The 22,158-nt window shown below is 48.5% G+C and overlaps 1 protein-coding gene across 1 annotated transcript; it reads left to right on the forward strand.

Annotated features, from left to right (window-relative positions):
* The first annotated feature begins 2,834 nt into the window (after positions 1-2,834).
* Positions 2,835-13,904, forward strand: CUNH14orf105 (chromosome unknown C14orf105 homolog). The gene is made up of 6 exons (XM_017831759.1): positions 2,835-3,159; positions 6,445-6,521; positions 9,389-9,475; positions 10,489-10,587; positions 10,983-11,148; positions 13,352-13,904. Exons 1-6 carry the CDS (start codon positions 2,943-2,945, stop codon positions 13,594-13,596), a joined length of 891 nt encoding a protein of 296 aa, XP_017687248.1. The 5' UTR covers positions 2,835-2,942; the 3' UTR covers positions 13,597-13,904.
* The last annotated feature ends 8,254 nt before the right edge of the window (positions 13,905-22,158 follow it).

A 22,158-nucleotide genomic window follows, 5' to 3' on the forward strand; every position in this document is an offset into this window, starting at 1 on the left:
TTCTCTTCCCTTCTCAAACCTTCCCAAACCTTCCCTTCCCAAATCTTTCCAAACCTTCCCAAACCTTCCCAAACCTTCCCTTCCCAAACCTTCCCAAACCTTCCCCTGTCCACACTTCATCCCTCCCTTTCCCCTTAGCTTAAGAAGATTCATCCCTCCCCTTCCCCTTAGATTAATATCAGCTCCCCTCCCATCCCCTCCTTCCCCTCTCTCCCCTTTCCTTCCCTCCCCAAACCTTCCCTCCTCTCCCTTCCCCTCCCCAAACCTTCACTTCCCTCCCCTCCCCTTGCCAAACCTTCCCAAACCTTCCCAAGCCTTCCCTTCCCAAACCTTCTCTTCCCTCCCCTTCCCTTCTCCTGCCTACACTTCATCCCTGCCTTTCCCATTACCTTAACAAGCTTCATCCCTCCCCTTCCCTTTACATTAATAAACATCTGCTTTCTCCCCCTGACCTGCATCTTTGTGGAACTCAATCGCCACAAACCTCAGCCCTGCAGCTCACGGGCCCGCTCCTGCCTTGCTTTTGCCCCTTGTGCCGTGGGCACACACACAGGGACAAGGGCACTTCAGGCTGCAAAAGTCTCTATCCTGAAGGGCCACTTCCACAACATTAAGTGCACTTAAAGATCTTGCTGGACACTGTTAAGGGATTGAAAATTATAAATTCTGTATTTGGTTCATTGTCATTTTATGGTTTTGTATAGGTTATACCTTTTTTTGTGATTCTTGTGTTCTGATTGGTTGATGCATATTTATGTTTTTTCCTTATATGATTATAATTTCCATGCTCTGCCTGAACCCCACCTTCTGTTCCAGTGCCTTCCTTACCCATGTTATTTAAGGCTGGAGCCCTTTTGTCCAGTGCTCTTTTTGTTCCTCCCTTTAAGCCATTCAGTTGTACCCCGCTTTTATAATAAAGTCACCTTACCAGCTGCACCCCGAAAAGCTGTGGAGGTGTTTAGTCAAGCATCAACCTCCACAGGACACACTGAAGGCCACTAGTCTGAACCTGGAAAACACACTTGGAGCAATAGGAGCTAGAGTTGGAGTGCCTGTTCTGAAAGGACCAGAAGGAATTCAGCCTTGCCGGGCTGTCTTAGGCATGTGCTGGCGCTCCCCAAGGAAACTATAGATTGGAGTAACCCCTTTGGAGGCAAGGGGCTTGCTTCTTGAAAAAAGTGCTTCCCAAAAAGTTCCCAGTGAGGTAGCTACAAATGTGTCCCTCTAGCTCCCTGTGGTCCTTTCACACCTTGTGTCCCATGGCACCTGGGAGAGGGGCGGGGGAAGGCTGTGAACAGCAGGCTTGGGTTCTGCCTGTACCTGCAGAGACCAACCAAGCAGCTGCCAGCAGGGTCTGTTGCCCACCTTTCAGCAGAGGTGTGAGCAGGAGCATCTCTCTGCAGCCGAGAGCCCCAAAGCTCTTGCAGAGAGCTGGGAATTAATTAAAAGGCCTTTATCCACACCTTGTGCCCTGTGTGACCTGATGTAAAGCAAAACCACGAGTCATGACGGTGCTTTGTGAGTGAAAACATGAACTGGTTGGATTGTTCCAGGGATGAATAGTTCCTTCTGGGAGGTGCTACCCCTGGCCAGTGTCATTTTGCAGCTCAAAACATCCCCATTTCCATCGAGGGAGAGTTGAGGGATTCACCCATGGGTTTATTGGCCACAAGTGCCAGACACTTGGCTCTGCCATGACCCTTACTTCCCCATGTAACCCTTCTCCTGGAACTTCTGTCTCACTAGAAAAGCCAAAATAGGCTGCAATCACTGCAAACCTCCACAGGATTACTCCAGGAATCCCTGTGGGATAAGCCCCCACTAAATGAACCCTGTCTCTGGTGACATTTTGAGCTCCGCCTCACACTTTTGGTGTTTTCTGGTTCCCAGGTGTTTCACATCTGAGCTCACAGGTGCCCTGACCTCCTCCCACAACCCTACTCCTGCCACAAAACCCACCCTGCACTACCAATCTTCTTGCATTAATGATCCTCTCTACCTATTTTCTGACCGCTCCATTTTGGAAATGAGTTGTTCCTACAGCTCTGAGGGGATTCTGCCCTCAGAACCCTCTCATACACCTTGGGAGCAGATGGAGAAGGGCAGGTCTTTCCCTTATGCCCCAATCCCACCGCCTTTGGCCCAAATCCTGCAGCAACTCCAGAACATCACTCTCAGTGTAGGAAGAAATTCTTGGCTGTGAGGGTGGTGAGGCCCTGGCACAGGTTGCCCAGAGGAGCTGTGGCTGCCCCATCCCTGGAAGTGTTCAAGGCCATGTTGGACAGGGCTTGGAGCAACCTGATCTAGTGGAAGGTATCCCTCCCCATGGCAGGGGTTGGAAGTAGATGAACTTTAAGGTCCCTTCCAACCTGAGCCATTCTGGGATTCTATGATTCTATGAACTACAGAATATGATTTACTTTTGCCAGCGTTCCCAGGTGGGTTTGTGCTAAAGATTCTTTTTTTCCAGCAGTACTCCCAGCCAGCAGGAACAAGAGTGGAGGATGCTCCTGGGCCAGCCCCTGTTCCCATGCAGGAAGGCTACTTCTCCCCTGCAGGGTGGGAGATGCTTTAACCCTTCTGGTGCTCCAAGGATTGAATTTCCTTCCAAAACCTGAAGATTTAGCAAAAGAGCTGCCTGTAGAAATACCTCCAGTCAGACAATGGCCCTGGTTAAAGATCACTTGTAGGTAAAACCAAAGCTTTCCCAGGGCTTAGTGTTGGCTCCCTGGAGTGAGTTCCCCTTCTATGTCAGCAGCAGGCTCCTCTCATCCCTGCAGGGGAATGGCTGGGGACAGGTCAATGTTTAACCCAGCCAGGAAGGATGTGTGGAGCCAGCAGGGAGTTGCCAAGGCTCTGCAGTCACTCACAAAGATCCCTCCATGTTCAGGGAGGACGGTGCATGAAGGAATTTTCCTTCCCTTTCAAAGCCCCCCTGCAAAATGGGCCTGAGCTCTTCCAAGGCGCATCCCAAGGTGACCAAGGTGGCACCGATGCGCTCTGCAGAGGACCTGCCTTCTCTCTCTGCCCTGCACCGGCTCCCCAGTGTGCCAGGACAGCCCAGCCTGCACCCATCAGACATGGAAAAGTGGGGAAAACCCATTTTCCACCTGGAACTTCCACCTCTCCGGGAGACCTGGTACGGGAGAGCCTCTTCAGGTAAGGAGGTCGTGGCTGGAATATCGTGAACTAGTGACATCAGCTGGGGCTGTGGGTTTGCCCACTGCAGTATGGGGTGGGTGTAGGTGTGTGCACAGGCTGTTCTTTATCTGCTTTTGGCCATTTCCAGGACATTTAGCTTTTGGAAAACTCGTTCCCCCTCCTCCCACCTCCCCCCCACTCCATGGCCTGTTTTGGAAAGTGTCTCACTCACCAGATCCCAGGCTCCTTGCTCCCACCACTCTTATCCCAAGGAACAGCCCAACTCCCCAGCATGGACCTGGCACATGATGACACCCACTTGTGTCCAAGCAAGCCCTTGTCCAGCTACCCTGTAACTCCCATCATACACCTTCCTGCTCACGTGCCACTGCTGGACATATCATTAGCATTAACCTAATTAGAACGAGATTCTGGGCTGTGTGCTCAGCAGGTAAAATGGCATTACAATAAATGCCAGCCCTGTCCTGTATGGGGTTGATTTGCCAAGTCAGGAGCAGAGGAAGGCAGACAGTGTGGCTGCTGTGTTTTCCTGCAAAGAGCACCATGCAGCCTTTAAACTCCCTCTGTACCCAAACCATTCCTGGAGGTAAGGAGGGAGGTTTACATCCATCTGGAAGTGGATGTGTAGCTCTCTAGGATGAGCTGGGTGGTGACAAACACCTCCCACAGCTGTTTTAGGTGAGTGTAGCAAGAAACTTCCATGAAAACCAGCAGAGTTTGAGGAAGGGAGATGCAGAAGAAGGAGGATCCGCAGCCCTGGCATCCTCCTCCCCGCTTTTCCATTCCCAAAAATCAATTCCTGACACACTTTGAGTGGCCTTAAGAACTGCTGCCTCACAAGGGACTGGATATTTCCTTCAGGATCGTTCATCAAGGGGCATCAGGAAACTGTGAAAGCAAATAAATCTCTGGCATGACAGTAATGACATTCCCGGAACTGAGGTCTTGGGGAGAATACAGATCAGATCTGGCTGCACCACAGCAGGTTTCAAGTACTTCATGATAGCAAGAGCAACTAAAATATTCCTATTCTAGAAAATTATCTTCGCTGGGCATTTAACAAGTGCTTGTTAAAAATGTGCATTTTACAAAAATCTCCAACCTTCCCCCCCACACACACCCAACAGATGCCATTTTTCATAACTTTTTGTTTTCAGAAATAAGAACTGTATGCTCAGGAGGACTTGAGCGATGTATTAGCACAAGCTCCTGTCTAAATAAGCAAAGAGAATTCCAAGAGAATAGATTTTATTTGGTTTGTGAGGGTTCAGCTTGGTTTGTGTTAAATCCAGATTCCCCCAGAGGGGAGAACCTGCTGCTGCTAAAGTGCAAGGCTGAAAAACAGGAGTCACAAGGATGCCTTCAGCTAGGGCTTGGTGCTGTTCCCTGCCCCAGGACTGAGCAGGTTGAGGGACAACAAGCCCTTGGCCTCAAGTTCTGTATCTGTAGAGGCTAAGGACAAGTCTCCTAAAAGACATATGCACGGGTAGGATGGGAGGGAACAATTAAAAAAAACCCAAAAGACACCCATAGCCTCATAAGGGAGAAATAACTTCCCCAAAGCTGTAACCTTCACCAGAACAAGCTTCTCCCAAGTGCCAGACCCTTCCCTGTGCCATATCCAATTTCTCAGCACCATGAGCCACCTCCTTAAAAATTTTCCTTAGATTTCCCCCTTAGAAATTCCCTATGTGCTCATTTGCAGACAGAGGCAATGACTCAATAACCCCCCTTTTGCCCTGTCAGGCTGCTCTTTCTGTGAGTGTTCCACCAACAGCTGAAGTTTGTGTCCAGAGGAGCCTCCTGCACTGGAAATTTTCACTTCAGGCTCCCATTCCTGCCTGTGCAGAGCAGCTGCAGCTTCACCCTGTGGTTAATCATTGTCAGGGCTCTGCAGAGCCCAGAAAACATTTATCTGATGGAGTCACTATATCCTCCCATACCTCAACACCCTCACAGTGAGAAATTCCTGACTGTGAGGGTGGTGAGGCCCTGGCACAGGTTGCCCAGAGAAGCTGTGGCTGCCCCATCCCTGGGAGTGTTCAAGGCCAGCTTGGACAGGGCTTGGAGCAACCTGGTCTAGTGCAAGGTGTCTCTGCCCATGGCAGGGGGTTGGAACTCGATGGTCTTTAAGGTCCCTTCCAACCCAAACCATTCCATGATTCTATGGTCACCTTCTCTCTCTTCTCCAAAAGCCCAGCTTGGTGATCTTCCATGAGGCTCATAGATGTCCCCCATAAGCTGACCTCCAAAGTATTATTTTTTTTGTTAAGTGTAACTATTAAATTTGGCATCATCTATAATGTAATTCCTGCACTGCATCCCCAACTCTTCTCCCCTGTGGTCACCTTGGGGCTCCCACCACGTGGAAGCAGGTGCTGCTCAGCAACACCTCTCTCAACTCTGCGTATAAAATGGAATTTAAACACTTCAAAACAGTTTTTTTGGGGAGAACAGGTGGGATGAACAGATAAACTGTTTCGTAAAAGAAATACTTACTGCACAATCAAGTGTTTATTTGCGCAAGAAAATAACAAAAGAGGCAGTGGTGTCCACCTGGGAGCACCAGGGCAGAACAGGCCCAAGCCAGGATCACATCCAGGCCTCAGCAAAAGCGCTGCTTTAATAACTAACAGGGGATCACTGGTGTGTAACACGTTATTCTGGGCTGATTTCCAGGGTCTGTGATCATACCACTTGTCTGACCACAGCCCTCTAACTCCTGCATCACTGGCTGCTGTAGCCCAGCTCTGCCATGGTCAGTAAATCATCAGAGGTATTTCTCAGTCCCACCAAAAAATAATAGTAATAAATCTCAGGAGCTGAGCAGCAAGAAAAAAAAACCAAACTGCTGCCTGTGCCCAATTTCTACAGGGCAAGAAGTGAGAAAGCAGCAGAGCTCAGGGGTTTCTTGGCCAGCTGATGGTCACGAACCATGGGAGGAGCAGAGAACCCTTGATCACACAGGGGACCCAGGGGCTGGGAGAGGCCACAGCGCTCCCAGGAGACACAAGGATGGTTCTGGTCACATACAGGATGCATGAGAGGTTGTAGAGGGAAGTTGGAGAGGTACATGGCAGATATTTGTTCAAAATCACAGGCATAGGTACATCCACTTTATTTCTTCAGCTAATAGAATACTCCATGTGTTACTGGAGTGAGCAGAGAGAGAATTAAGTGGGACATGCCAACCAAAAAGAAGGGCAGAAAGCTATTGCTGAGTACATCTAAGCAGCTGATGACCACCCAAAAATAACTTCATCTATTTCTTTAATCTTTAAGGGCCCCTCTCTTTCAACACCATGCCCGAAAAGGAAGGAACCAGCATCATTAAGCAGCACCCGCCTCGAAGACCTCAAGTAAGGCGAGTTTGAGAAACTCCTCAGGAGCTGCTCTGATTGACCCCTTGATGTGGGCTTTCTGGGGACATGGGCATCCCTAGATGAGCTTTATGTGCTATGGAGACACCCATCAAGGACACATGGGATCAACTCTGTTGGGATGTCCCACTTTCCTTTGGGGTGTCCCGGTACCTGAAGTCAAGTCCTGGTGCTCCCAGGGGGCAAATGTGGTCAACACAGAGCCCTTTGCAGAAGGGATCCAAATTGCATTGTGTGGAGCTGGTTTTGGCTCTTCAGCCCAAGTATCCCATAAAGGTCTGGCACCAGCTTAGGGGCCAAGAGTCAGGTAAAGCAGAGAGGCAGGTAAAGCAGACAGACATGCTTTGCAGTAAGGGATGCCGAGAGAGGAATTATTTTAGGTTTCAAGAACTGCTATGACTGCTCTGTCCCTGCACACACTCCCCTCAATTTCCCCATCCTGCACTTCCCAGATTCATTCCTCCCCAAGGCCTGAAACCCATGACTCTACCTTACCTGGCAATCAGGTTTTTCCTCCACATGAGAGTTACCACTACATAACTAAAACTCAGAAATATCTTTCTATCTTTATTTCTCTCTTAATTTCTGTCTATCCCTGTACTTGGCACTGGTTAGGCTGCAGCTCAAATCCTGTGTTCGGTCATGAGCAGGGACACCTTCCACTATCCCAGGTTGCTCCAAGCCCCATCCAATCTGGCCTTGAACACTTCCAGGGATGGGGCATTGATGGCTTCTCTGGACAACCTGTGCCAGGGCCTCACTACCCTCACAGGCAAGAATTTATTCTTAAAATCTAATCTGAACCTGCTTGGAGCAACCTGGTCTAGTAGAAGGTGTCCCTGCCCATGGCTGGATGTCGGAACTAGATGGCCTTAAGGGTCCCTTCCAACCTAAAGCTTTTAAGAACTTCATGATTCTATGAACAGCAAACTTGCTGGAGCAGGGTTGCTTTGCTTGAGCCTTCCTTGCTTTGAATAAAGTCTTTTTAATATAGTAAAGAACAGAAGAGCCACCAGGCAGGGTCAGTTAAACCCCTCCAACTCGAGGCCGTGGCTCTGGCTGACACTGGTGGCTTCAGAGAGCAGAGGTGGCACCAGCTGTTGAATAAGTTGTCCCTGGATTTGGTGGGAGGACGTGACAGCAGCACCTGAAGTGAGCCCAGCTACACCCTGAGAACTGTTGTGTGGAATCACAGCCTCCTTTAGGAATCTCCTACCAGCAGGGAATTTTTAGTCACTGATCTTATTTCCATCATGGCTGTACTTAAGCCATTACTAAAACACTGTTAATACTCGTTGCAGGACAAAGACACTGTGAGTCCTACCCTGTACTTGTGCCATTGCTCTTAGGGAGTGTGCACAGCAACAGCAAAAGCCCTTTTTCCTGTGGGAATATCTTCAAAGGCAGCAGAGCAGGATGGTGTGGCCTTCTCAAGGGCTTTTAGAGGATTGCAGTCAGAGAGTATTTCCAGAAAAAAAAGCCGGTGAGGTTCACAAAAGCTAAAGAAAAGAGTCAATTTTCCAGCCAGGGACACAATCCAAAATCCTGGAGCTTGGCTTCCCCACCAGCAGCAGGGACATGAGTAGGATGTAGGAGATTATTTGCCTCCATCCACCCCACACTGATGGATCCTTGGTGGCATCCAGGAGCGAGGCACAGCCCGGACTGCAGTTTGTGGTGTCACATGCTGCCATCTAGTGCCGTTTGCTGAGCTTCATGTTCAGTTTTGTGGGGTTTTTGGTGCTAAGAGACGTTTGAACTTCGGGCCTGACGAGTTCCCCCTTTATGTGACATTGCTGACTTCTTTTCTCCTGCGTTTTCACGGATTTAGAGGATGCTTCAAAATTACAGTTCAGGCTTTGGCAGCAGTTCAGTGCAGACACTCAGAGACATGTCACCATTTACTGGACACTAATTCATAATCAAGGAGTTAATGATGTCCCAAATAAACTGTAAGTCGGGCCTTACTGTCAAAGTCTTTGATTATGCTCCCCTTAATTTTTATGGAAGCTATCCTGAGCTCCCATTCTAGAAGGGGACACTAGAAAGAGTGAAATCAACACCCCTGGAAGTGTTCAAAAAGAGTGTAGTTGTGGCACTTAGGGACATGGTTTAGTGATGGACCTGGCAGCGCTGGGTTAATGGTTGGACTTGATGATCTCAGAGGTTCTTTCTTATCCTGATGTTTCTATGAATACCATGACATAAAAAGACTCAGTAACATCTCATAGTTTGAAATAATTTAAAAAGGCATCTTAGCTCCTCAAGATAAAAATCCATGCTCAGAGCAGCCTGTAGAGCAAGTCTCTGCCCACTTCCACCCCCAACAGGAAAGGCATATTGTACCATGCACAGTTCTGCAAAGAAAGGTCTTACTTAGGCCAAAATAAAAAATACTGGTTAGACAGAGGGAACGATGCTCTGGCTCTCATACAACTGGGATCTGCCATTGGGTGACCTGATAGGATACTTAAGATTAAATTATGGCACCTCTCCATGCTCCAGCTCTGCCATGAACAGTGTGAGCTGTGGTTTGTCTTCACTCTGGTCTTGGGTGGAGCCTTCAGTGATGTTGAGGCTCAAAGAGAAACACCCACAGGGATGAAACTAATGTCAGACTGGGCTTTTGCTGCTTTGACTGTGATGTAAGAGACTTCCATGGAGAGTTTTGTCCTCTTCTGAAGGGCCAAAGGAGATGTTCACCTCCTTGAGATGCCAAACTCCTTCTTGTATCCCAAGCAGACAGGCCAGAAGTGGAGCTGGCAAAATGTCAGGGTAGTTTCATATCAGGTTTCATGATTCTGTGGAATGAGCAATGCTAAATATTATAAATATTGGACTTGTAGAGGCTTGAACCCGCTGTCCCTCCGCAAGCAATCGCTCCTGTGAAGCCCTGGAGTCAGCGAGGAGTGGCTGCAAGCCCAAAACCAAAGGTAAGCACGTGAGTTTGTGCCCATGCACAGGCCACTCCTGGCTGCAGGATCGTTTCCCTTATAGTTTGGGCACCCTAAAGGGCAGAAGTTGATGTTTTACACTGTTTGTGCTCCCGTCTCTGGCTGAGACACCGGTGTGTGGGTGAAAGGATCCAAAATAAGGGGAAAGTTTCTGAATTTCCAGCATGACAGTTCCCTGGATGAGGTGGACCTGCTGAGACAGGATATTAAATATTTTTGAGGCTAGGAGTGTGAGGACCACCCTTTTTAGTGGCTGGGTAACTTGACCACCCTGCAGTCGGTGGGGAGAAGGGAGAGACCTTATTGCTCTCTACAATTCCCTGGAAGGAGGGTGGAGCCAGGTGGGGATTGGGCTCTGCTCCCAGGTAATAAGTGGCAGGATGAGAGGAAACGGCCTCAAATTGTGCCAGGGGAGGTTTATATTAGATCTGGGGGAAAACTCCTTCACTGAAAGAATTGTCAGGCATTAGAACAGGCTGCCCAGGGAAGTGGTGGAGTCACCATCCCTGGAAGTGTTCAAAAAATGTGTGGATATGGCACAGGAGGACATGGTTTAGTGCTGGGTTTGGAAGTGTGGGGTTAATGGCTGGACTCAATTATTTTACAGACCTTTTCCAACCTTAACAAATCCATAAGCCTACGATTTTAAGGCTGCAAGTGCTGTGTACTGTAAACACCCCCTGCAACCCCAAACATCCAAAATTGGTTCTTCCCTTTGGATCATGAGATAATATTGGAGAACTGACTCAACAAGGTAACACCTCGGGGGGCAGAAACACTTATGCATTGTTTTAATGAAGTTTTTTCCCTCGTGCTCCAGAGCTGTGAGATAAACTGCAAGTGCAGTGGAAATCTGGGATAAATTTCTGCAAGTTGGCTTCGCAGGGAGATCGTTTATCCAGGAGCGCCCGAGGGGTTTGTGAGCTGGTGGCTCTTCCTTCCTCTTTCAGAAAGTGCAGGTGTATTTATTTACATCTTTCAATACATGGTAGGTGCTGGAGAAGAGGGGGCAAAGCCTGAATCACCTCCCTGGCAGGAGACAACACTTACACAAGCTTCAGATGCTGGACTTGACCCGCAAGCGACGAGAGGTAATGCCGAGATGGATTTGGGGAGGGGATGGGGCTGTCTCTCCCAAGGACCAGGAGACCTAAAGCCTCTTACTGGGAAGGTGAAATTAAGCTTTCCCGGTGTCTTAGGCAGAGGAGAGGTGGAAAGCATCCCCAGGGCCCCTGTGATCAGTAATTTCCTCCGATTTTTCCAACGCTTTGCCCTCGTTTGGCCATGACTCCTGGAGAAACCAAAAATCTCTGTCCTGGTCATGTTGTGTCACGTGCCCAGTTTGGCAAATACCATTTGCTTGGGTTAAACTCCTCGACTGTGCAGTTATTCCCAGGGCCAACCCCCCCAGTGCTGTGCCATGTTAAGATGTTAAAACATCTTTGCTCCTCTGCTGTTTGTGTTGACGACTCATTTGCAAACCCAGGCGGAGCTGAAGCGAAATCTCCACAGGGAGGCAAAAGCCAATAAACAAAAAATCAAGGAATTCAGCCCAATGGACATCCTTGACATTCTCCAGAGAAGCAACAGCAAGGAAAGCCGAGGCCTTGTCCCTGCTGAGCACAATCAGCATTTTCACGAAGACGACCATGGTGAGTAGAATAATTTTCCAAGGAGCTGTAAAACTCACCAGCCTCCCACATGTCATCAAAGAGGTTTCCCTATGGAAGATGCTTCCATTGCTCCATCTCCTGCAGAGACAAGATGCAGGTTCAAAGGACTGGAGGAGGAAGGCTGGGAGATGTGTTTTTAAGGCAAAGCATTGGGATGCCTCGGAGAGGTCGCAGGGCTCTGGGCTGTTTCTCTGACAGCATCCAAACAGACCCAAGTGGATGTGGATTAAAAGCCATGGACAAGGCAGAGAGGTATAAACTCAAAGTCCTTAGGGCCAGGCCGCTTCAGGAGCAGGTTCCCACTGTCAGGAGAGTCTTATTTATCCCATATGTCCCCTGTACAGTAAACTGGGTGTGAGAACAGAGGGTGTCCCTGGGGTCCAACATCCTTAGAGAGTCAGGACATCCATCAGGAAAAAGCATCCCAGGATGCTGGATGGGTGAACATACAAAGAAATAAAATGGGAAACAGTTGGAAAACAACCCTTACACCAGTTTTGGCCCCCTGCCATCTGCCCCCAGCATAGGACACCTCCTGCTCCAGCCTGAGCTGTGCACAGGTGGACGTGGCCTGTGACAATGTCACGGTGGTCACTCTGGCAGGGTTGAAAGTTGCTGATTAAAACATGCCCTGCCAACTCTCCTTTGAGATATGAGTGACTCTGGGGAGCTACAGCCAAGCCCCAGCCCCACCCTGCCCCAGTGACAGCCCCGTGCCAGCTGTCATTCCTGGAGGGATCACAGGGCTGAACCACTGGCAGCTGAGGTCAGTGCTGGGTGCACAACTGTGTGGTGCCCTGGCAAAATATATCAGGGCACATGGTGCAAACACTCAGCTCATATCTTCATCTGGGGTCAAGCAGGGTGGCCTTCAGAAGAGCTTGTCTGCTGCACCAGGTTGGGTACAGCTCAGGGCTTTCTGCTCTGGAGAAAGGAATTGTGATACTCCCTTGCAGCAAAGGGGAAACCTGGATGATTTGAGGTCACCAGTTGTTTTCAGGGACCTTGTGAGATTATTTTTAGGGAGAGCAGTCAGCCTTGTCTCTCCCCCTTGGTGTGCCTGAAGGACTGAGGGGAGACCTCACGGCAGCCTGCAGCTTCCTCACAAGGAGAAGCAGAGGGGCAGCACCATCTCTGCTCTCTGTTGCCAGTCACAGGACCCGAGGGAAGGGCTGGAGCTGTGTCAGGGCAGGTTTAGGTTGGATATCAGGAGAGGTTTTTCACCCGGAGGGTGGCTGGGCACCAGAACAGGCTCCCCAGGGAAGTGATCACAGCCTCAAAGCTGACAGAGCTCAAGGAGCATTTGGGCAACACTCTCAGGCACACGGTGGGATTCTTGGTGTTTTCCTGTGTGAGGCCAGAAGTTAACTCGATGATCCTCATGGGCCCCTTCCAACACAGCAAATTCTATGATTCCCAGATATTTTGGGGTGTCTTCCCTGTCAGAGCCCCCTTGGGAACACTGGGAAGCTCAAACTAGGCTCAGCAGGAGAAAGAACTGGAGAATGAGCCTCTTTAGCAGCAGCTGCCAGAGAGCTGCTCCTGGCTTTACCCCTGCATGGTCCACCAACCTGTTGCATCCACATGCACAGTGGAGCCTCTGGACTCCTGCCATCCTCAGAGGACCATGGGGTAAATATTATAGTCACTCAGGTTAATCACTATTTAGGGTTGGTTTTTTTTATACAGAAACTGCTTCCCACTGTCCCTTAGGAAGGGGAAAGTGAAGTGAGTCCCGTCCACCACTTCAGACTGACATCCAGACACGAGCCCTGTTCTGCTTTGCTTGCATGTGACGACCCCTGGCACAGGCTGGAAATGTACCACTGAGGGTAAAAGTGCTTAAATCAGTGAAAAACTTGTCTGGAGGTGAACTTTCACCAGGAGAAAGGGGAACAGGCTTGGCTTCCTATTCCCTTGTGTTTCTTCACCTCAGCTCTCTTCTCCTTGGGGACAAAGCCATGTTGTCTCCCGCCAGACCCTATAACCTCTCCCAATATAATCCTGAGTGAATTCTACCTCACCCTGCCCAGCCCTGAGCAGGGAGTCTGGTCTTACAGGGGATCTCTCAGGATCTTCTTTACGTGCCTCCAGCAGCCCACAGCCATTTCCAGCTAAACTCCAGGTGTCTGAGGACGCAGCTCAGCAAACATATGATGTTTGATTTTTTTCTCTCCCCAAGGAAACACGTGGGGTGAAGGACTCTCCAGACAACGTGATGGAGCTGAATTGTCTCCAGGCAGAAGAGGGAAGGTCGACCTGTGGTTCTGCAGGGAGCCCCGGACGAGGGATCTGTTCTGGGACACCTCCAGCACGGGGTCTGAGGAGTGGGAAAGGGAGGAGAAGATTCACCGCAAACCTGCACTTGTGAGGACCAAGACGGAGAGAGTTTCCCTCTTTGACGACTTCTTTGACAGGGATTTCTAGTGGCACAGCTTGGGGTGAGAGGGATGTGGTGAAGAAACAAGTCCCAGCTCTGGTGGGACTGGAATTCCCCCCCACAGACGGATGGACTGAGGGTGGAGACACAGTGCTGGCTGTAAGTGGCACTTCTGGGAGCACAGGCCAGGGGAAAGGACAGCTGGAAACAAGGAGGTCACTGATGTGGAGCAAATAATGGCTGTCTGGGTTGTGTGGCTGCACCAAAATATCTGGGGGAAAATGCCCTGGACAGAGCAGCAATGAACTGGGGGTAGAGAGAGGAGGAGGATGGCAAAAAAAAAAAAAAAAAGAAAGCAGAACCTAGAAAAAATTCTGGGTTAACCCTAAATATTAAATTCCAACTGAAATTAAATGTTTCACCTGCTTTTGGGTCACTCAGTCTTTCTGTTTAAGTTGGGTTGAACTTATTCTAAACCACAAAACCCAGTTCAAAAAGCAAGTTAAAACGATTTACTCAGGAAGTCTTTAAAATAAATATTTTGGCATTTCTAAAATTCCTTTTTTGACTTCTTTTTTTCCTCTCCTCTCCTGTATCAGACACAGAAATACTTGTACTTTCTTCAGTATCAACCTCCAGTTTTGTACTATTCTGAAAAATCCAGGTTTGGTTCACTTCTTTTCTGTCAAAGAGGTTCTTGCGGTTCCCATCTCACATGAACAGTATTTTTAATTAAATTATCTGCTTTTCCTTGTAAAATAATTCGTTATCTGAGAGGAAACTTCCCCCAGTTCTCCTGTCTCCTGTCTGGTTGTCCCTGTCGGTCCATCCAATCTTATCCTTTCATTTTTCAAGCCAGGACACCCAGAATAACTAGACCTGGAGTCATTTCTCAGTTATCCAGGACAAGCAGGGCTTGGACAGCTCGGGACAGATGAACCTTTCCTGCATTGCTGTCCCAAACCTGTGCTACCTCCCACAAAGCTGTTGTGGTGTGTCTGCTTTGCATCCTCAGCTTCCTGGCTTACAAAGCCAGGAAAAGAGCAGGAGACACATTTTTACGCTTATTTAAGGGAACGAGACACCCGTGGCTGACTCAGTTTCAGCAGTATTTAGCTTTATGGAAAATCCCAGGCAGAGCAGGAGCTGGAAATCACAGCCAAAGCCACAAACCAAAGCTGGAGCCTCCAGCCCAGCATTGAACTGCTCTATTGTGATTTCACCTCCTTTTGACATCCCAGAGTGTGTGGCCCATGGCAAGATGTCTACGGCTTCATGGGAAAACCTCCTCCTTGGAAAAATCCCACACAGCGTGCGGGATTCCGCTGGAAAAAAGCAAGAAAAACAAACCCCAACACAGGGAAGGAGGAGGAAGAGGAATTATTTTAATTAGGAAGAAGAGGTGCTCATGGCCAGTGAGTCCATGTCTGGAGCCTGTGTGTTTTAAAAACGCCCTGAGAATTTCGCTGATAGACACAGTCATCGTGTGTGAGCTGGAAATATCGTGAGAGCTTTGAGTTCGACGCTGAGGATGTGCTGAAAAGGTCAATGATTTAATGGGCTGGAACAATTAATCTGGCACTTGTCTATACACCTGTTCTCTTAATGATGTGACACATCTCCCTTCTGTGTTCCCATCTGTCAACAATTAAGCTATAATTGGTGGAAATGCAATTTATCTCAGATAGAGCTGATTAGTTTTCCAATAATCATGTTGCCAGCCTTGGGGAAGAGTGCTGCCCACGGAGAAGTGCCTGTGGACCAGTCGATCCATATCCCAGACTGTGCAAAGAGGAGACTCTGAGCATTAATTTATCAATCTACAACGGGCAGAATTTGCTCTTACAGAGGCAGTAAAATCAGCAAACCCGCTTCCATTACAGGGGAATGGCTTCACACTGCCAGAGGGCAGGGTTAGATGGGATATTGAGAAGAAATTCCTGGCTGTGAGGGTGGTGAGGCCCTGGCACAGGTTGCCCAGAGGAGCTGTGGCTGCCCCATCCCTGGAAGTGTTCAAGGCCAGGTTGGGCAGGGCTTGGAGCAACCTGGGCTAGTGGAAAGTGTCCCTGCCCATGGCAGGGGGTGGAACTTGATAGTCTTTAAGGTCCCTTCCAACCCAAAATATTCTCTGATTCTGTAAAATACTTCTGGTGCTCAAAATTGTTTGGCCATGCTGTTCTTGACTGTATTAATTCATCACAACTTGTAGAGAGGCAGGGTGCAACTCATCCTCTTCCCATGTTTTCTAACATCCTTCCAGATGCTGGAAATAAAAATGTTTTCTTTGTTACTAAGTATGAAACTTGTTTTTTTCCACAAATTGCAGGAGATTAAAACAACCCTCAGCCTTACACAACTGGTGTTCTGCAACTCATCAAGGAAGACTTCACAGGGCTGTTTTCCACTGAATAGTTCCCAATCCCAAATGCTGGATATTAGCTCATCATTGGAGGGCTGAGTGGTGTTAATCAGCTTTAGAGAGGAGGAAACTTGCCACTCACCATTTCTGGGCACACACAGCTTCGGTCCCAGTCACACACCACAGAAACCAGTCTGTGTTTTAGCAGAGCCCCTCACCTTGACCCCCACGTGCCTCCCTGGGGAGGGAGAGGCTGGAGCACTGCTGCATCCTGGCTGCAGGAATGCGTGTGGGATGAGTTTTAAAGAATAACAATGAGGAAACTTGCACAGGGTTTGATTTTGGTGGTGGGGAGAAATGTGCAGGCAGAGGAGGAAGAGCCAAGAGGGAAGGTTTCTCAGCAGGGAAGTGGAGTGAGGTCTGTCTGACCTAATTCTGGCTACCTCAGGGCTGTGAAGATGATAAAAACCAGTCACTATGCTGTTAGAGCTGGGAGGAGGAGTAATGGGTATCTCCAGGGGTTACATTTCTCCCTTTCTATCCTGGGATGGGGTGAGTTACCCGCTGGCTGAAAGAGGTGTTTTGGTTGCTATCTCACACCACTCAAAGCCTTTAGGCAAGGCTGGAACCCTCCTGTAGGTTAGATGTGTCCACACAGAGGAGCTGTGCTGAGGCAGAAGCTGCTCAGCCCGGATTCAGCACCTTCAGAAAATTCACATGATCAATTTTTACCAAAATGACAAAGAATGGAGATTTTATGCAGTTAACGATGTGGATATGGGCATGAGCAAACGGCACAGCCCAGAAGAAAGGGGAGACGTAGGTCAGATAGATCCCTGCCCCCCAGCACAAGGACATCTGATCTTCCCAGGGAAATGGTTCTAGGATGTTTTCATTGCTGCAAACACGGCCAGAGCAAACCAAGTTCCTCCAGCTCAGGATTAGCTGAACCGGTTCTGCTGAAGTGTTAAATCAAAATGATAATGCTCAGCCCGGAGTCAGCACCAGCCTGGCAAAATCATTAGCAATTAAATGTACAATTCATGAGAGGAAATGCCAATGAATCCTCCTTCTGTATTTTAAAAAGCAGCCAGGGCTGCTGCAATATCTCTGTTACTGTTCCTGAGCAAAAAAATGTTATTTAATTACACTTAGTGAGGTGTTAGGTAAACAAAGCTGAACAAAGCCATGCTGTAACTGGATCTCATTGACTAGTCTGGATTAATGGGATTTTCTAACCTTCCTGGTGCTCTGTCCCACCTGGTGCTCAGAGTATTTGACTTCCTCAGGAATTCGAGTCTTCAGCATCACATAACATCCTCCTTCCCCAGCACACACACACACACACACATTCAAAAGCAGAGAAAAACCCCACCATCTAAGCCACTGGGGTGTATCCAGTAACCTTATTAAACCCTTTATCTGCCCTGCCTCAGGGGAAGGTGTGTGACAGGCCACTGGGATTGCCTCAATCTGCTTACACAAAGCTGCAGAGAAAAGCACCCGAGAACACCGACTCCAGCAGCTCCCTTTCAGGCTGTACAGGAAGATTAAAGTCTTATCAGCAGCTTGAAAAAAAACCGAGCCTGGCACGTTTTGGTTTGTCTCACCCGTATCCTCAGACTGCTCTGTGATAGCACAGCCCTAAACCTGTTGTTTTCCAATGTTCTTACAGCTTCCAGCTTTCTTTAAATAATTCCTGAGCAAGGTCAAGAGGTGGCAAAAGGGTCCCCAGATGAATTAAGAGGAAGGAGGCAGCTCCTGTTTCTCTCTGAGCCTCTTTACCTGCCCCTGATACTGGATTCTGGGATGCCCCTCCTTCCCAGCAGTGCTGGTGTTGTCTCTGTCCCGGAGAGAACATCCATCTCTGCCAATGCCACAGAGCTGCCCACAGATCCCTCCCGTTCTTGTAGAGGTAGGAAAAAAATATTTATTTATTGCTTAGCAAAAGGGTTGTAGCTTTTTGCCACCTACTGACATGTTTGGGAATGGCTCATCCAGTGAATTCCTGCAGGAATGCTCAGTCGTGCACTGGATCGGGCTGATGGTGCATCCAGGATGGGCTGAGTGGGACATGAAAATAAAACCAGGAGTAAATATGGCACTTGGCAAACTGACAGGAGAGCATCACCTATTTCATGGAATCATAGAATACCCTGAGTTGGAAGGGACCCACAAGGATCACCAAAGCCCAACTCCTGGCCCTGCACAGGACCACCCCAACAATCCCACCCTGTGCCTGAGAGCATTGTCCAAACACTCCCTGAGCTCTGTCAGGTTTGGGGCCATGATCACTTCCCTGGGGAGCCTGCTCCTGTGCCCAACCATACTTTGGATGAAAAACCTTTTCCTAATATCCAACTTAAACCTTCCCTGACACAGCTTCATTCAATTCCCTCTGGTCCAATATTTGACCGGTTAGTCCTTGCTATAATTCCCTCTTTGTTTCAGCACCTCTTTCCTCATTCCACAGAGCAGGAGCATGGGAGAAATCATGCATCTCTCTTGCAAAACAAACCCTTGCTTCCCTTCTCTTCTATCTTGCCCCAGTTCATCCATTTTTCCCCTTTCTCCTAACCTAAAATTCCCTGCCTGTCTTTCGCCCTTACCCAAGGGACCATCTTAGCTCTCCTGAGGGCTTCTGCTCAGAGGCCAGGAGGTCCTTGCAGGACCCTGCTCATGGCTTAAGCTTCATTTCAATCCTGTTTTGAGGGCTTAGGCAGAGCACAGAGCCAACAGTGTTAACTCATTGCTCAGAGTGGAGGGGTGAACTCACCACTCCGTGGGGGAGACGAGCAGACGTGCCCACGTCTCCGGCCAGCGACGATGGACAACTGCTCCGGGAGCAAAGAGGAGCAAGAAAGCACCAGTTTTGCAGCCGCCCCTTGCAGAAACACACTTTTAATTAAATACTGAGGACCAACAAGTTGCCTCTTACCTGTGGCCACTTAATCCCAGCCCCAAACAGCACCCAAAGGCAACCAGCGTGGCTCAGGACTTGGGTCTGAGCTTAAAATCCAGGCAGTTGTTCAACACACAGCCCCCCCCCTTCAGTTTAGCCAGGCTGACCTAAAAATACAAGTTTTGCCACACAAAGATCCCTTTGAGACTTGTTGGAGCTGATCTTTATTTCAGTGCTCCTCTTGAAAGAAAGCTACTCGTTTTGCTGCGTTGCACTACACGAGGATCGTGAGCCCATTGCTGCTCTGGTGTGATGGGGATTGATAAAATAACACACTTAAAGCTTTTTTTTCTTAAGGTCATATGGAGAATTAGCATACAGTGCTGACACAGTTCGGCATCCAAACTTGGATGCTTAAAGGAAGAGGTATTATTTCGAGCAAAATTAATTTTATATGAAACGTGTCTATAGTCTTTGCAAAATATACTTTAAAAATTGTGCTTTTCCCTAAGAATTTTTCACTCTAAAAAAAAGAAAAAGAAAAAGGAAGAAACCAAAAAAGCCATCAAGATTAAGGGCAGGGTTTGGGATTGGGATTCTTCACTGGTTTTCATTTATTGAAATCCCACTTTTCAGCCACAACAACTTATTGTCGCTATTTTTGTAAAGATAATTTGCAACAGTGATCTGGTGAGATTTTACTAAACATAATCACGAAAATGTGGCAGAAAGTATTGTCCTAAAGCTAAAGCAGAAAAACAGGGAAAACAACCAGGAATCCCTTCTATCTCTAAACCTAATTTTTGTAGCATCCTTTGTTTTCAACTTTTATTTTTAATTTTCTCACTCCCAAGGCTCCTCAGATCCACTTTGTGGTTGCAAGGAGGAGGTCTGGAACTGGAAAATAAACCCAAAAAAAGCAAAGATTAAAATTTTCCTGCAGACCCTAAATCTTTTTTTTTTTTTTGCTGTGAGACCAAACTGCCTGTCCCTTTTTTGAAGCCAAGGACGAGGAGCTGGGCACATCCCACTGCTGCTCTGGGTTTGGTATCTACTTCCTTCGTCCTTTGGGCATGTTACATTGCTTTGCCCTCATTTATTTTTTTTCCTCCTCCCTCCCATCTTTCCGAAGAAGGTGATACTTAATTAATGACCCCCAGGGATCTCATGCAGCTGAGTTAATACTCGGAAATTTGCTTTGAAGGCAGCCAGGCTTGCACAGGTTCTAAGGACAGAGAGATCCTCCCTTTCCAACTCCCCACACTTTTGGCCCTGGGAGCCCACTCTGACCTTCCCATGGCAGGGACTGGTCCTGCCCACGTGTTTGCAGCCTCTCCCACCACAGCTCTGACCCTGGCACTACAACAAGTGGAACCCTTTTTCCATGCTTAAGCAGCCAGATTTCCCATCAAGATCTAATATCACAGAAACATGGAATCATTTAGGTCGGAAAAGCCCTCTAAGCTCACAGAGTCCAACCATTCCCCCAGCACTGCCAAGGCCACCACTGACCCAGGTCCACAAGTGCCACATCCACACAGCTTTTAAATCCCTGCAGGGATGGGGACTCCACCACTGCCCTGGGCAGCCTGTGCCAGGCCTTGATGACCCTTTGGGCGAGGAAATTTTTCCTGCTATCCAATCTAAACCTCCTGTGGTGCAACTTGAGGCTGTTTCCTCTTGTCCTGTCGCTTGGGAGAAGAGAGCAACCCTCTCCTGGCTACACCCTCCTTTATATGTAGGGATGGCTTCAGGTCTAGATGGAATAAGACAACTCTTACAGCAAAAGTGTGATGAGGAGGTAAAGCCACCATGGTCAGTTTAGGCATGTTTAGATTAGATAGTGGGAAGGAATTCTTGGCTGGGAGGGTGGTGAGGCCCTGGCACAGGTTGCCCAGAGAAGCCGTGACTGCCCCAACCCTGAAAGTGTCCAAGGCCAGGTTGGACAGGGCTTGGAGCAACCTGGGATAGTGGAAGGTGTCCCTGCCCATGGGACGTGATGATCTTGAAGGCCCCTTCCAACCCAAACCATTCTGTGACTCTACAAAACACTTCAACCTCTTTGGGGTTTTACTCCAGCCAGTGATACTGAGACACTGTTTCATCAGGTCCCTTCTCACAGCTTCCATCCTGTTTAAAGCCCTCTTACAGCAAAGACTTGGCTGAACATCCACCAGCCTGTCATGATGGGAGGTCACTAATGATGTGCAAGAGCAGGAAGGAGCTTTATGGCCTTGTGGGAGCACCTGGATTGTAGGGATTGGTGGTGGACCTGGTGGATCTGTCAGCCCATGATGGTGGCAGAGGGATTCCCTTCAAGTGAAGCAGAGGAGCCCATGATTTTGCAGCTCTAGAATCAAGTGTCTGGTCTCCTCTCCGTAGCACTGTGGCTTCCACAGAAAGATGTCACTTCTGGACAGGGGAGCTGAGAGACCTGGGACATGCATCTTCACCTGCCACAGGAACACAAATGTTCAGCTGAACGTAACGAAAGGTTAGCCAAAATTTTTGCTCCTTTTATGAGATGCACTGATGAGTTTTCTGACCCAGGTGTTTAAATTATAGGAGTGCAGTCTTCACCTGGGTAAGAAGGAAAAAAGTAGTTACAAAACACTAAAAAAAGGGGGAAAAACCTATTATAAAAAAATCAAAACCAGAGAACACTGCTAAATATCTGTCTGAGTTGAAATTAGGCAGCTGCAGAGAGGGAAAAGGCTTTTGTTTACTGGCAAGAAAAGTCATGTCAGTGGCTATGATGGAAATAGTTAAAATGGGTGAGGTCTCACCTCTTTATTTCCCAGCTTTCAAGTGCTTTGATTCTGTACCTGATGTTCTAGTTAAGCACAATAAGGCCTGCCTTTGTGCTCACACCAGGCATTGGAGAGGGGCACTGAGATCTGGAGCAGGGAGTGAATCCCTGCTAACAAAAACCTCCACGGGAAAACATTGTTCTTAACCCAGATGTGTCCAGATTCAGGCTCCCTACTGAGAAAATAAGACCTGTCTGTGACAACCCTTCCTATTTGCTTTGCTTGTTTGTACAGATTGAAGTAACTGGAGCCCCTCTGCTCTGGAGACAGGCTGGGAGAGCTGGAGATGTTCAGCCCAGGGAAGAGAAGGGTCCAGGGAGACCTTGGAGCCCCTTCCAGTGCCTAAAGGGGCTCCAAGAGAGCTGGAGAGGGACTTTGGACAAGGGCTTGGAGAGACAGGACAAGGGGGAATGGCTTCACATTGAGAGAGGGTAGGGACTGGATATTGGGAAGAAATTCTTGGCAGTGAGGGTGGTGAAGCCCTGGCACAGGTTGCCCAGAGAAGCTGTGCCTGCCTCCATCTCTGGAAGAGTTCAAG

This window comes from Lepidothrix coronata, unplaced genomic scaffold (assembly GCF_001604755.1).
Source record: "Lepidothrix coronata isolate B3197 unplaced genomic scaffold, Lepidothrix_coronata-1.0 Scaffold196, whole genome shotgun sequence".
In the NCBI taxonomy this organism is placed as follows: domain Eukaryota; kingdom Metazoa; phylum Chordata; class Aves; order Passeriformes; family Pipridae; genus Lepidothrix; species Lepidothrix coronata.